Source organism: Vicugna pacos, chromosome 5, assembly GCF_048564905.1.
Source record: "Vicugna pacos chromosome 5, VicPac4, whole genome shotgun sequence".
NCBI lineage: Eukaryota > Metazoa > Chordata > Mammalia > Artiodactyla > Camelidae > Vicugna > Vicugna pacos.
The window spans coordinates 87042015-87057368 of NC_132991.1; the positions used below are offsets into that span (position 1 = coordinate 87042015).

Sequence of the window (15354 nt, forward strand, 5' to 3'; positions counted from 1 at the left end):
GTGCCTGGGTTTTATCCCAAGATGAGATTCTGATTTAACTGCCCAGAGCACTGGGGGCTATAAAATCTCCCCAAGTTATTCTAGTCACACTGTATTTGAGAACCATGACAAAAGATTTCAGTTCAAGACAGACATGTTTCTTACAGTCACAAATGAAGAGACAGTATCTGTTATAGACTGAATATTTGTGTCACCCCACAATTTATATCCTGAAGCCCTCAAAGACAAATATGATGGTATTAGGAGGTGGGGCCTTTGGGAAATAATTAGATTTAGATAAGGTCCTGGGGATGGGGCTTCACATCCTTATAAGAAAAGGAAGAGACACCAGAGCTTTCTCTCTGCCATGCAAGGACCCGGAGAGGAAGAGGCGCTTCACCAGGAAATGTACCTGCTGGCGCCTTGATCTGAGACTTCCCAGCTCCCAGAACTGAGAGAAATAAATGTCTGTTGTTTACGATCTTTTGTTATGGCAGCCTGAGCTGTTACAGTATCCAAATCTTCCTTATTTTTCCTTCATTTGTCATGTAGTTTTTCAAATCTGAGACTTCAAGTGTAGTTTTTTGGGGAAAGTTAGGTTAACAGCAAATGCCATCAACATTTTCTCTTTCCACAACTTTGCACGTGGAAAGGAAGAAGAAATTAAAAGTGAGGCGACTCCTTTTCTGAACCCCACTTTCTTAGGAAGGTAAGTACACATCTGTTTCTCTTTGCACATTCTGTTCTATGTGCTGCCTTCAAGAAAAGGAAGTAATTCTCAAAACAGGCTTAAAGATGAGAAGGGCACCTGATTTGCTGTGAGACCAGCCCATTCCAGCTCACAGGAGCTCACTGAATTTAAACAGAAGTAAAAGAGTTGGAGGGAAATAATGCTTTGGATTAAAAAAGCAGAACAATTAGTCAACTGATATATATATATCTCCAAATTGCCCTCATTGTTTTTTTCTGCCTTGAATTAAATAGATTAAATTTACTTGATGTCAAGGTCATTGTGAATTAAATTTACACACTGTTTTCGATTTTCAGGTGCTAGGATTCTTAGCAATATTTCCTTTGGAATTGAACATATTTAAAAGCCACCTCAAATTCTGCTTCTCCTGTAGGATATTTCTTATGGAAGGGAGTCTCCAATTTCAGTGTTCATCAGAATCACTGCATTTGAGGAAAGTTGTTAAAAATGCATGTTTCCGGGCCCCATTCTTAGAAAGTGGGTTTTAAGAAGGGGCCTAGGAATATGAATTGTAAACAAGTGTCCCAGGTGATTCTGTGTATTTGGCTCATGGTCACAGGATGAGATGCCGTTTATCAGTGTGTTTCTCATTTCCCTTGTCCAGAATAAGCTCCCATCACATTTCACATTCAGTCTTTACAAAGCCTTGGTTTAAGTTCTCTCTACCTGGGTTCCTCCTGAACCTGAATGTGGACTCCAAAAGGGTAGAACATTTCGTCTCTTTTGTTCCCTGTCTCCCCATAGCACAGTGCTTGGCATGTTGCCCATGTTTGATAAACTTTTGATGAATGTTCTGAATGGACGACATTGAAGTGGACTTAGCATTTTAATGATTAGACAGAACATTGAAGGAGAAAGCTTGGAAATGAAGGTGTCATTTATCAGAGAGGAGTAACAGTACACTGGGGAACCAGAAGGCTTGGAATTTGCCCTTTGAATTGAAATAAGGCTGGACATAGTTATAAAGCTGACATGAAGTGCCTTCAGCTCCAAGGCCAAGTTCACAGGCAGTGGTGGGAAAGATGAGTTGCTTTAGTATTTGGTCATGACATCCTCTTCCCTTTAGCTCACACCTGCTTTTTTTCACAAGGCAGGAGGGTTATTAAGTTGAGAATACCATCCAGAGAGATGTGCTGGCTAAATTAATTTATCCAAAAAAATTCACCCTTTACACAAATAGGAACTCAGGGTAACATCTGTGAATGGTGTTTCAGACTCTAGTGACAGCAGGGAAATGTCATTGCTGAACTGAACAGAGACATTTCTTTAACCTTCTCTGAGCTGATGAGAAGCTAATGAGACGCTGCTGCTTTCAAGCAACACAGCCTCCCCAGTGGGAAGCCAGTGTCTCTTCCACATCACTTGAAAATGGCCCCTTAACTTCCTGGCTAATTAAAAAGCAATCAGAAAGAATCTCCAAATGCACTATTGATAAAAAAAGGGATATCAAAATTTTGCATAAGGGTATGCTTTATTTAGCCACTTCTGCCACAAAACTGGGTACAGGCAGTGCCCATTGGTGGAGAAGTCACTCTGTGGGAAGAACTTTAATTGACTCTGAAAAAAAGTTAGAAGATCCAGTCCCTAAAATGACATTACTTAGAAATAAGTTCTTTGAGCTGATGCTAAATAGAAGGAGTGAAACATCATTTAATGTTATCTTGGTAACACTAGTGGAACATTTGTTTTCTTAGAAAAATAGCTATAAGCAAAGACAGGCATCCTCACTGAGAACTGAAAATCAGTGGGGATAAATACATATCAAGTCAAAGCATCATTTACACAATTGAGGTGTTAGTGACACATCCCTTGTCCTTTCAACCAATGGGAATTTATGAGACATATTCACAGAGAGTGTTGCATTGTTTCCTCAAAATGGTAAATTGTATAAAAAATATTCTCCATTAAGAGACCATCTGAAAATATATCATGTGATGCTTTTATTCAGGGAGAGGCTGGTGAAATAGCTGGGAACCAACCTGCCTTTCATTTTTCCAGGAAACTGAGCATGTACTCTGGCTGAGAACGTTCTATTTCTCTTCTTCATGATGGGGATCTTGGGGACTGTGTATGGCAGGAGGGAGGGGTCAATGTGAAATGCTCTTTGATGGCACCCTTCCCACTGGGCAAGCTGGATGGTAAGATGCAAGGAGAATTTATCAAGTAGTGAACGTCTCATCACCTTGCAATTAAAAATATGACAAGTATAGGATGGTATTTAGATTCAGATGGTGTGGAATTGTAGGCAGTCTAGGCATGAAGGGAAATACGAATTACTGGTTGGAGAGAGAGGTTGACGTGGAAGAGGGCATGGAAGACAAATTAGGACTCCTTCTTGATTTCTCCAGGAGCCAATCCCATTGGCTGGTGATGTGGACATTGAGAAGCTGTTCTAATTACCATGTGCCTGCGCAAGAGGGTAAAGGACATTTCATTTCAGGCTGCTAGATTTTGGCAGTCAGAATTAAAATGTAACTATACATTCAAAAAATCTAGATTGTAACTCCAAGGCAGTTTAACTTGGGAGAGACACACTATCGAGAGGTATTTGTGGAGAAAGCCGGGTTCCAGGACTAGATTCAGCTACCACTGTCTGAGGACTCTCTCGTGGATCAGTCTCTCTGGGTCCTGACTTGCTCATCAGTCAAAAAAGGGACAATGATATCCATTCTGTCCTACTCACAGGGTTGTTGTGATCAAGTGTAATAAATATGGGGAAGTACTTTGTGACAGTAAGACATTAAAAGAATGCACAGTGGCAGCGATAGGCAGTATCCTAAATCAGCTCCCAAGATTTTTGGTCCTAATCTCCAGGACTATGAATAGGATGAGAAAATTATGCCCTGATTGTGTTATCTTACATGGCAAAAAGGAATCTTCAGTTAATTTTGAGTTAATCAAAACAGAGACTATGTGGCAAACCTAATCCAATTGCATGAATCCTTTAAAAGCAAAATGTTTTCTCTGGCTAGTGGCAAAGAAGTGAGAAAGATGGGCAGCATGAGAACATGGAAGGGCCGCATGATAAGAAATGCGGGCAGCTTCTAGAAGCTGAGAGTGAACCTTGGCTGATAGCAAGGGAACCAGGACTTCAGTCCTACAACCACAAGGAACTGAATTAAGAAAACAACTGAAACAAGTACGGAAACTCATTTCTCTCCACACCTTCAAGATAAGTTCCCAGCTGAACTAACATCTTGATTTCTGCCTTTAAATCCATGAGCAGAGAGCACAGAATTCACCCAAACTTCTGGCAACAGAGTTGAGTATTGTTGTTTTAAGCTAGTAGATTTGTGGCAGTTTGTAACACAGCACTAGAAAACTAATATAACAACGTTATTATTAATTTGACTTTTTAAAAAAGCATACTTGTAAATTATGGAAAATTTAGCATGAAGACATTGGCAAATTGATTTTTTTTTTAATCTGAATAACTGAAATTCAACAGCAGTAGAAGGTAGACCCTAGAGAAAGGGAATTAGAATGAGAGTTGCTATTAAATTAGATGCTGGCCAAGGATCTATTCCTTAGCTTCATATTTCTGGTAGGTGGAGCATAATAATGAGAAAGTCCATCCAATGCAAATCCGTTCTGTAGGGAATTTAAAATGCCTCTCTTTGACGCCATGCCACAGTGTGTTTTAATTATCAGTGTGACCTCACTTCGGTTTCTATATATCAAGCCTTTGCTCCTTGACCTTTTATTTAAATGAGTGTTATAAAGAGGTTTCCAGAGCAAGGAAGTACACACAAATATAACAGACTCTGAAAAAGATCCCATCTCCTCAGTTCACTTTCTCAACAATACCAAGTAGCTGAGACAAACTTGCGGCCAAAGAAACAATTATTATGGTTATATTTATGCAGGCGGAAGGTTTCAAAGTTCTAGTCACAATTTTAAGGTGAAAAGTTCAAGAATAAATAGTTAACAGGGCATTCACTGAGTTTCAAGCAGCGACAAAAACACAGAACCTTATGACATCCAAACAGGGAATGTGGTACCTTTTCGATTCTGTTTTCCTGAGATTTCTTAAAATAGATGGTGGGGATCCCGAGCTCAGAGGCAGCGATCCACTGCAGAGTGGCTCGAAGCTCAGCGTCAGGACACTCTGGCTCCAGGTCAAAGTTGATCACCAGCAGGCTCCTCTGGCGGCTGGCAGCTCCCACGGGCATTCCAGGGGCATTTTCTGAGCACAGACACAAGCGCAGCCTTACTATGCTTTCCGGGGGGGAAGACCACAGGCAAATTGTGTCTCAAAATTACGGGAATGTGGCTTACCCTCTATGTTTTCTGACTGTCCTCTAAGAATCTCCTTTTCTTCTACTAATTCACTTTGGGAGAAAACAACAGTATATGGTTGATAATGTTTAGGAAGAATAAGCTGTAAATGGAAGATGAAGCGATGGGTCTTATTGATCTATAAGCTTCTGGAGTTTCATATATTCATCATTTTTTTTGTAGAATAAAGTGTTACTAGGGAAATAACAACATGGCTATTATATAGGACTACGAGATCTGTAATAAATAACCCTGCCCCTAAAAGAAGGACATATAAACTGCATGGTTTTAGTTGGGATAATGGATGTGGGAGACGCTAAGAAATGCCCTCTCTTTTTCTCAACCTCCCTTCCATAAACCTCCACGAGTTTGAACAGTCAAGGAAGGACTTTGTAAGAAACTAGGTATGATTTGAGGACCTAGCCTTCTCCTGTATTTTACGTGTCATTTAAAGGACCAAATATTTCTTTCTTGATACAGTGATTTTTTTTTCTATACTATGATAGCAACATAAATTTGCATTTTAGTTGAGGAAAATATTTTTCTACATATATATGGTTCTTTGACGTGAAATAAGGGAAAAGAGAATCTCAAACTTTAGAACTTAAGTTGTACAACAAAATATCTCAGTTGAAAATGTTCTTTTTCTTTCTTTTTATTGGGAAGATGTAGTAGGCTGGGAGTGGTTTAGAACCAGAGACGCAACTGAAGTGAGAATTTCGTTAAATATAGTCACATTCAATATCTGAGGCGTTTTCATATAATGACTACTTAATAGGGAGCCTTATAAATAGAGAGAGGACTCAGTAAATGCTTCTAAAATGAGAGTATATGGCCCAACAGCTGAAAGGGAGTGACCACCTCGGGGAGCCCATGGCTGTCCTGTATTTTCGTCCTGTCTAGAAATTAAAATGCAGGTGCTCTTGAATATACACCTTTTTATGGGAGAGGATTCTCCCTTATACTCTCTGTTATGACTAAGATCTAGCTAACACATTCCATTATATTTCTCACGTCGAGAGAGATTATAATTGTTCTTTCATGCACACCCAATTATTTGTAGAAAAACGGCAATTTCTCAAGGGTCTGACTTTTCTGCCAGACCTCTATCTGAGTGACATCAGTGAAATGAAACGGGGTAGATACAGTTTCTGCTTCATGGAGCTGCTAGTTGCCAATATGGGTGGAAGCTGTCTTAGTTTTTTCCTGAATACATGTAGTCTGTGCAGTCCTAGGCTCATATTGGGGGAAATAATGGACAAAATAGCTAAACAAATGTTTCCTGAAGGAGAAAAGTTAATTTACCCCCGAAGAAGTTTTTGTTTGTTTTGTTCCCTTTAAAAAAACAAAACAAAACAAAAACCCCAAGATAATGTGTATGTTTGTCTCTGTGTGTGAATGATGGACGGTTATGTGGAGTAAAGGATGCATGGCAACCTTTAATCAGTGATAAATATTCCCGCAGGCAGGACACCTGATTAAATAGTGAAATAAAAATGCCTTAGCTGTAGAGAGTGATTGAAAAAACAGGTCAGGGAGCAACTTTAGGCCTATACTTCATTTTTCTGAAATTTCTGAAATCTCCAAATAATAAGCCAAGTCATAATGGTCAAAAATAGATTTCAGTGTATTTAATTTTCCAGAGCAATGACAAATTCTAGATGTCGTCCTGACCTCGAGTTGCCCTCCCTTTATGCATCACATTTTATGCCATAAAATTGTAGTTTTTCCCTTGGTCTTTTCAGAAGGGCCTCACATTGTGGGGAGTGGATGTAAAAATGACACATCCTTATCATGGCACCATTTGGCATTTGACATTTTAGTGGCGATAATCCCAGGTGTTTACAAGTAAGGGACAAGCCGTTCACACTCTACTCTATTGAACAATAGTCTTTGCTGGTTGGCATGATACAATTCACAGGGATGTTTGCTCCTCTGTGTCCAGCTAGGTAAAGTGATATATGTGTCTGGTTATATGCATAAGCTTTATCCAAAATGATTATACCATAGGGGGCAGATTTGCAATCAAGAAAGCAGGTGGAGGTAGGGTGGGGCGCTGCAAGCCTGAGTTCTTACTCCAGCGACATGAAACCACACATGCCTGGGAACCACGGCAGCACAGACACGATGAAACCAGTGGCTGGGCACAGCCTGAATGATCAAAATGGATTGCCAGATGGAACTGGAGTCGTGGTCTCACAAGCACTGCATCTCAGTGGCTACTTACTTAATCATGGGAGAAGATGGCATGCTTTCCTGATAAGTGTCCAGGTCCATAATGCCAAGACTGCTAGTGGCACTGCTGTTGCCATTGCTGACAAAGCAAAAGTTTACACATTAATGCGGGTCTGCACCACCTGGCCGCACTGCGGCACTGATGCTCCGCCGTTCTCAGAGGTCCTTTCTTTGGTCCCCAGAAGATTGCTGTTTTGTGTCAAGGGCTCCTAAACTGATATTTATTTCTGGCCAAATCAGGGGAAAACACAGCAAAAGACATTTATGGCTCATGCCAATCATTATCATCATCATCGTCATTTGGCATTTCTGCAGTGGAATCATACCTGGGGCAGGTCACACCTAGTGGATCACAACCCTTCCTCCGCCATTCTACTAACAGATAGGATGTTTATCTGTCAGCAAGAGACTCCTTGGATGTACCTGCAGAGACTAAGAAACTTGTGAGAATGCTGACTGTGGGGAGATATGGTCATGCTTATCTGCCTGCTTCCTGGCTTTTTATAGAAACCAGTTCATGCAGGTTCTGTTATCCCTTTGCCATTCAGGGGATTTTTCTGAGGGACATTCCATTGGATATGCATTTGGCTTACTTCTTTTTCCTAAGGGACCACAGGATTTACAAGTACAAAGTTGGCCAATGCCAAGTTTTATAGCCCCTTTATCTTAAAATCTCTGAGGAGGAGCAACACCTTGTACTTCAGGTGTTGCGGAGAAGGGATCACATATTGCATCATTTTTGTAGGTTGCACAATCCACATATGGTCTAGTTACTAGCTTGGAATTTATTTACTAAAACACAGTAAAGTTGAGCCCATATTTAGGCTCTGTCCGTACTTGCAAAATGGAATGCATCCAACTTCACCAAGCTCACTGAGTTTCCTCATACCCTATCTATTTTCCAGTGACATCTTTTGCAAGTAAGGTTTTCAAATGGTGAGTGCTGGAGTATTGCATAATGGGACAGCCTTCCTTGAGGAGTTCCATGAATAAGCAACTAAACCCCCTCATTTCAAATTCCTGTCTTGGGTTTCGCGTGGGGTACTGAATGTATTCACTGATTGAATTCTGATAATGCAAATGTTGCGCTGGAGCTAATTAACTGTATAAGCTTATGCGAAGTCCAAAGATTCAAATTTTCTTTGCTTTTTGTCTCTATATCAAAACATTTCCCACCAGTTTTTGAAATGTTAGATAAATTGTTTAACAATGTGAGATTCTCCTAAGTCTAAGCAGACTGAACTGCCAGAAATAAAACTTTCAGGGAGCCACACACCCAGATGCATCTGAAGCCCATTTTCCAATTGGCTTTGGAAAGTCTGCGGACTTGTTGCTCCAGTATCAGATGAAATTTCGGGCAGAAATGTGAAGATTCTTTTCATTTTCACCTCAGACAGGAATAGTGTTTAGTGGGTGTCTCCTAATTGGCTCAGGTCCTCCCAAATCTGATCTGTCTTTGGCCATTCTCTAGCTTTTCTGGGGAAACAATACAGAGGCAGGGCAGGGGATGAGGAGGAACAGCCAGGCCAAACAACGCAACGTGGTGTGGAAACACTTGCCTCATGTAAACCCAGCCTGTCTTGCATCTGAAATACAAATGAATCAGAAAGTATCAAATGAACCAGAAAGTATCAAACACACCGGGTGTAATAGCAGCTCTTATTAAAAGTTCACAGTTGTCCTCACTGAATGCACTAGTTGGAGCTTGCAGAGAAGAGACCATATCTGACTCGGAACCTTGGTCAAGGTAACTGAAGCCAAGGCTGAATATTAAGATAGCTCTCAGCACAGATCATGACAGGCCGTCACTTCGTCCTAGTGGGAGCTTTCCTTTTTTGCTCTCTCTGTTAGCGACCCTTTACAGAGAACAATTTAAAATGCATTTCTGGAATCTGGGTTGAGACCTGTTTCCCTGCTAAGTCCGTTAAAGAGCAGGTACCTCATGGATCGCTCACTGAGCTGCAGGAAGCTGCTCGTGTCATCTGGGTTGTCCTCCTCATTGGCGAGCTGGGACCAGCTGTCCGTGCTGTCCCCACTGCTGCCGGGAGGGTTGGGGACCTCTTCGGGGGCTCTGCCTTCTGTTGAGACTTCCGCCTCTGGTGCATCTCTGGCATCAAGGCTGTCACTGTAGGTGGTAAGATATTACTAAGAGTGCAGGCACAAAACACACTTCTTCAGGGGAACCTCACTGGATACTCTGCTGAGCATGAATCTCCGCCACAGTGAGGGGTGTCTTAGGACACAGGTGGAATCTTCCTTTAAGGCTAATCCTTCTGCTGGTGTCCTATGTCCCATTTCGCCTTTTCAGGATTACTATCAGCTTTCCCACCTCTTCATTTGATCTCTTTCTGCTGACTCCCTCCATTCATTTAAAAAACACATTGAAGCAACACTGGCCTGCATACATAGAATTATTGGGGGGCAGTGCTGTTTAAAATAAAGACACCCAGAGCATCCTCCCCTAAGATTATGATTCAGTGGTTCTGCAGGGAGGGCCAGAAACCTGCATTTTAAACAACCACCCCAGGGAATTCCAATACAAATTGTATGTGGACCACACTAGAAGAACAAGGTCCACCCCAGTTCTAGTGGTTTACCAAACCATTTTGTCTGTAAATGCTTCTAAACACATTTTGCACTTGCAGTCATCTTTCTACCCTATCCTCTCCCTCTGAAACCTCTGACTTTTCTGCATTAGCACTTTTTAGATCAAGCAGCTCTCAAGAGCATTCAACCCTTGATCTGACAAGCTTTTCTCCTTGAAGCCTTCCCTCCCTGGCCTCCTATGAATTTCTGTCTTTCTGGACACTCCTTGCCTGGAACCTGGTTCTCGGCTTTTCCTTTAAATGTAGCTACAGACAGCTCAGATGGATTCACTGCCCTCCTTTCCAGGCTGTCCCTGAACTGGCTCATCTATTCTCCTGTCTGTGAAAATAGGGTCCAAATCTGAACTCCAGGCAGGGTCCCTCTTCTTGTTTCTGGGGCTCTTTGTTTTTTTTTTCAGTTGGTTTTCTGAGCATATCCAATCTGTCTCATTGACACCTCAAACTCAATTTATATAAAACAAATTCTAATTGCCATCCCATCCTCTTCCTGTCTTTCTTTCTTCCATTGACTTTTCTGAGTGTCTGGGTTTAAAATCTTGTAGAAGAAGTCTGATTCCTCCTTGACCTTTACATTTAATCATTTGCTATGTGTTTTTCAGCTCCACCTCTAAAATATCTCTCACATACGTATCTCTGTCTCTGCTCATGAAAGTATCTTAATTTAGGTCCTTCTAAATTTCTAGAATTTAGATTTGGAAGGAACCTCACATATTTCCTGTAGATTAGGACGCAGAAACCCAGTGAGGTGGAATGAGTCATCTGAAGTTGCAACAAGAGTTGGTCCCACACATCAGATCTCGAGTTTTGAGAGTCTTGGGCGCTGAAACTTGACTTCTTGCCCAGACTATATTGAATTGGCCTCCTGACAGTTGAGCCCCAACTATTCCTCCTCTTTCAAAACCTCCTTCACACGGCTGCCAGGTTTCTGTTAATTGATGTTCCCAAGACACATCTTTGTCCTTTCTTGTCAAAAACCTTCAGGACCTTCCTAAAGCTGAACTCTTGCCTTCACGGACTTCCCCCGCCTCTCCAGCTTTATCTGTCTCAACTCTAATCATTACTTAGTAAACTAGACTATCTTTCATTCCTCAAATGTGCCAGAAATGTCCTGTTCCTGGTCTTTGCCCTGTTGCTTCCTCTGACCAAATGCTGGAGACCGGGGTGCTCTGAGCGCTGCCCCTGCAGGCCAGTGCTGCAGCTTCTGGTGCCACTGCGTGTCACCTTCTCACCCTGGGCAAGTTAATACACTTCCTGTGGAAAATAAGAATACTTACCTCATGAGGGTTTTAAGAAGAAATAAATTAGAAAATAAAATCATTTCATGTACTTAGTGCTTCGTATACAACTGTATACACTATATCCTTTATTAGTAAATTCTATAATTCATTAAGAATCATAAGTTTAATAACATCCTTTCCTGATCTTTGCTTCTGAACCATCTCTCAGCGGAAGATGCTTACTTCTTACCCGCCCTCAGCCAAGATGCTCGCACCTTCCTGAGGTCATCCTTAATCTCCCTGACTCGGGCCGTGTCTTTCTTTTGAATGAACAAAGCAATTTATCCATTTTCCTTTCCTTTCGATAGCACTTAAAACTTTCTAGTTTGCACTCTTGTATAAATACCACACATTATTAAGAGTTTTTATACTTTTTATATACTTGGAGTAGATCTGTGGACACATCAAATAGTTTTCAGAAAAATATGTTATTGTTGAAAGTGTTTAGCATCATAATCATACCCACGCTCTCAATTAGATAGCTCTGCCATTAAGTCTGAAACAGAAAAAAACAGATGTTACACGACCTGCAAGCCAACAGCCTTCTGAATGACTATGGTGTGGAGGCTTGGCCGTTTCTATCACACTCTACTGCTAACATTCAGGGAAAGCAGGTTCTCAATAAGCTTGACTTTCCATTTGTTTGTCGGGCTCAGTTACACACACACACTCACACGCACGTGAACATGGTCTGCATCAGGGATCACACTACTTCGTTACTCACAGCACAGCTTGCATTATTAGCTCCCTGTGCCCCAGTGCCCTCCTGCACACAGCGTATGTAGGGGGGTTTGCATCGCAGGAGAGGAACCTCAAAATTATGATGCTTTTGCCTCTCCTTTTCTCCAGGGAGAGAGAGGAGAGAGAGAGAGACATAGGTGGAGGAGAGAGAACTTTACTCTAAATTATAAACAAATTCAAATCTCCTTTTCAGAGGAGAGAAGACATCACCACCCTGGGATGTAAACAAGTAGCTCCAGGCATATTCCCCTGGAAGTCTCTATCTTTAGGCTTAGTATTCAGTCTTCAATCCAAATGCCAGTTCTCTTTGCTCAGGAACCCAAGTGTACAGAAACGTGAACAGATTCATGGAAACTTTTCTCCTAGGCTCGACAAAAACTAACCATATGGAAGAGAAGGCCATAATGACAGCAAACAGAAAGCAAGAGTGTATTTCTTCAATGAAAAATATGGTAACTCGGTGAGTGGACACTGGAATGCTGTCCTCAGCCCTTGTGCGCTGGCCGTAGAGAATACTGGCTGCTGCCAGTGCACAGCGAGGACTGTCCTCAGGCCGGGAGTTGCCAGCCCGCAGTGAGCATCCCTGTGGCCAGCTGGTACAGATCCAAAAGCCCAGTCCTTGCCTCAGTTTGCACTGAACCTAACAGACCGTCCCTGCTGCAGGGTTTCCTAGAGGATGCGCTGTGCTGCTCTTGGTTGCAAACGCATTTAGGGAAACCGTCTCCCTCTGTCCAGTCTTGCCTTTCCCGCCCCCTTACACATGGATGTGCACTTCTCTCCTGAGAGAAGTACTTAGATTGGTATCTGCCTGCAACTCTCCCCTCAAGATCTGTTTCCAAAAAATACAGCTTAAGACAATTGATCATTTTTGATGCTGCAGAAAACTCTACTTAATTTTCCTCAGTCTTAGGATGAATGCTGTTATCCTTTCTTCAAAAATGGTTGTACTTTTTAATTTTCAAAATGAGTTCTTGCATAGAGTGTAGAGTTTCAATTGCATAATTTGGGGGATGTGATTAAATATCTCCTCTTTGACATGTGAGCTTCTTACCTAGCTAATTTCACACAAGGCTTTAGACTCTTGTCCCTAAGATTCCTCCTCACAGCATCTGGAAAAGTGTGGTATTGGGGTCTGGCTGTTTCTAGCTTGATCTGTTGCTAACGTTTGGTTAAAACTGATACTTAATAGGCTTGATTTTTCTTTCAAAAGTGTTGAGATCTTTCTAAATTGAGCAGAGAGGAAGGGGGAGAATAGATGCAGCCAAAGAAACATTAACTGAATTTACTTAAATTCAAGTGAAGTCCATTGATGACAAATGGAAACAATATACATATTCCCCAAAGTGGAAAAGAGCTAAGAACTGAGCACAAAGGAGAGGACTCCGAAAGCGTATCTTTGCTTAGTTAAAAAATAATTTCCTGGACTAGTTCCTTACTGAATTAGGACCTTAAATTCATTCCAGGATATTTCTTACTAAAGCAGAAGTTAAATCCCAGTGACTGACACTGAACACCCAGGTTAAAAATGAGTCTGTCGGTATATTTTATTTTATCTCAATTTCATACTCTGTTTATAGCAAATCTCATATCTAATGTTAAATAACTGGGGATTCAGAACGAATAATGATTATATCTACAAACTTAGTTTCTATTTTCTTTTGAGAGAAAATTATAGCTCTGCTCATTTATTTATGAATAATGCACAGATGTGTTATGCAGACGTATGTGGTTGGCTTTTTTTCCACTTCTGCTTTTACAGTTCGCGCACAGTGCTTCAAAGGACCATATCTGACATGGTGTCAAATTAAATTGTAGAATTTCTGACTTGGCAGGGATCTCAGAGACTGTCTAGCTCAGTGTTCCCCTAACTTCATTTACTAGAAAAACCACTGTCATAATTTTTGCCATATTTGCATCACCTTGTATAATAATAATAATAATAATAATAATAATAATAATAATAATAATTTTTTTAAATTATGTAACCTAAATATGTTTATTTTAAAAAGAAAATTGAGTCATTACTCTAAATAGAGAACAGGAATCACTTGCCATACACAGATAGTATCAACACAAATATTTAACTCTAAGAAAAGTCCTTTTCCAGCAGGTCGTGTAGTTGTTTAGTTACCATATAAAGTTCGTTGAAAGGGGAAATCATGACAATTAAACATACACGTCCTAAGTATTTTAATTTTAAATGCATAACATTTACTTATGCAACAACCAATAGACTAAAAAAAAGCTTTTGGTTTTATTGATTTTCTCTCTTATTTTCAATTTTTGCAATTGTTGACTTCTGCTCTGATTTTTGTTATTTCCTTCATTATATTACTTTGGGTTTAATTTGACTATCTTTTCTTAGTTTTTTAAGGAGAAGTTCAGATCATTAATGTTAGACCGTCCCTTTTTTAAAAAAAAGAAACATTTAAGGGTATAAATTTCTTTCAGTATTTCTTTAACTGTGTCCACAAATTTTGTTATGCTGCATTTTCATTTTCATTCAATTAAAGATTTATTCTTATTTCCCCTTTGAATTACCCTTTGACCTACCCTTTGACCAATAGATAATTTAGAAGTGTGCTCTTAATTTCCAAATATTTTGAGAGATTCCCCAGACATCAGTTGTTATTGATTTTTAGTTTCATTCCATTGTGATCAGAGAACACACTCTATAGGATTTTAATTGTTTTTAAATTTATTGAGACTTGTTTTATGGCCTAATGGTCCATCTTGGTGAACGTTTTAGGTGCACTTGAAAAAAATGTATATTCTGCCGTTGTGGGTGGAGTGTTTAAAATTTTTAATTAGGTCAAGTTGATTGAGAATGTTGTTCAAGTCTTGTAGTAAATATATCCTTATTGACTTTGTCTACTATTCTGTCAGCTACTAAGAGACGAGTGTGAAATTTCCAGCTGTAGCTGTGGATTTATTTGTTTTTCCTTCCAGCTCTATCAGGTTTTGCTTCAATGCAGTTTGAAGTTTTATTATGTAGCTGATCACATATTAAACTTTCCATGTCTTCTTGGTGAATTGGCCCTTCTATCATCATAAAATATTCCCCCTTACCCTGACAAAATTCCTTTTCTTTTAGTCTATTCAATCTGATATTAATATAGTTAGTACATCTTTCTTATATTTTTCCCATCCTTTTATTTTTAACCTGTGATTTTATATTGGAAGCACATTTCTTATAGACAGTTTATGGTAGGGTTTTGTTTTTGTTTTTTATTCAGTCTGACAATCTCTGCTTTTTAATTGGATTGTTTTGACCACTAAAAATTAATATAATTATATAATTATCAATATGCCTGGGTTTAAATTATTATCTTGATAATGATTCTCTGTTAGTCCCATCTGTTCCTTGCTTATTTTTCCCTCTTTTCCTGCAATTCTCTGGATTAACTGAGCAATTTTTACCATTCCATTTATCTCCACTTTTGGCTTATAGGCTGTTTGTTTTACCTTTTTCAGTAGTTATTCCAAG

At 40.1% G+C, this 15354-nt stretch overlaps 1 protein-coding gene across 1 annotated transcript in view; it reads right to left on the minus strand.

Annotated features, from left to right (window-relative positions):
- The window catches only part of SPHKAP (SPHK1 interactor, AKAP domain containing), a 136370-nt gene that overhangs the window by 5618 nt on the left and 115398 nt on the right, over window positions 1–15354 (minus strand). The window contains exons 8-11 of the mRNA XM_006207964.4: window positions 9183–9368; window positions 7236–7322; window positions 5009–5061; window positions 4732–4916 (exon numbers count right to left, since the gene is read on the minus strand). Of these exons, the coding sequence (XP_006208026.3) occupies window positions 4732–4916; window positions 5009–5061; window positions 7236–7322; window positions 9183–9368 (511 nt within the window). The remainder of the gene's footprint in view (window positions 1–4731; window positions 4917–5008; window positions 5062–7235; window positions 7323–9182; window positions 9369–15354) is intronic.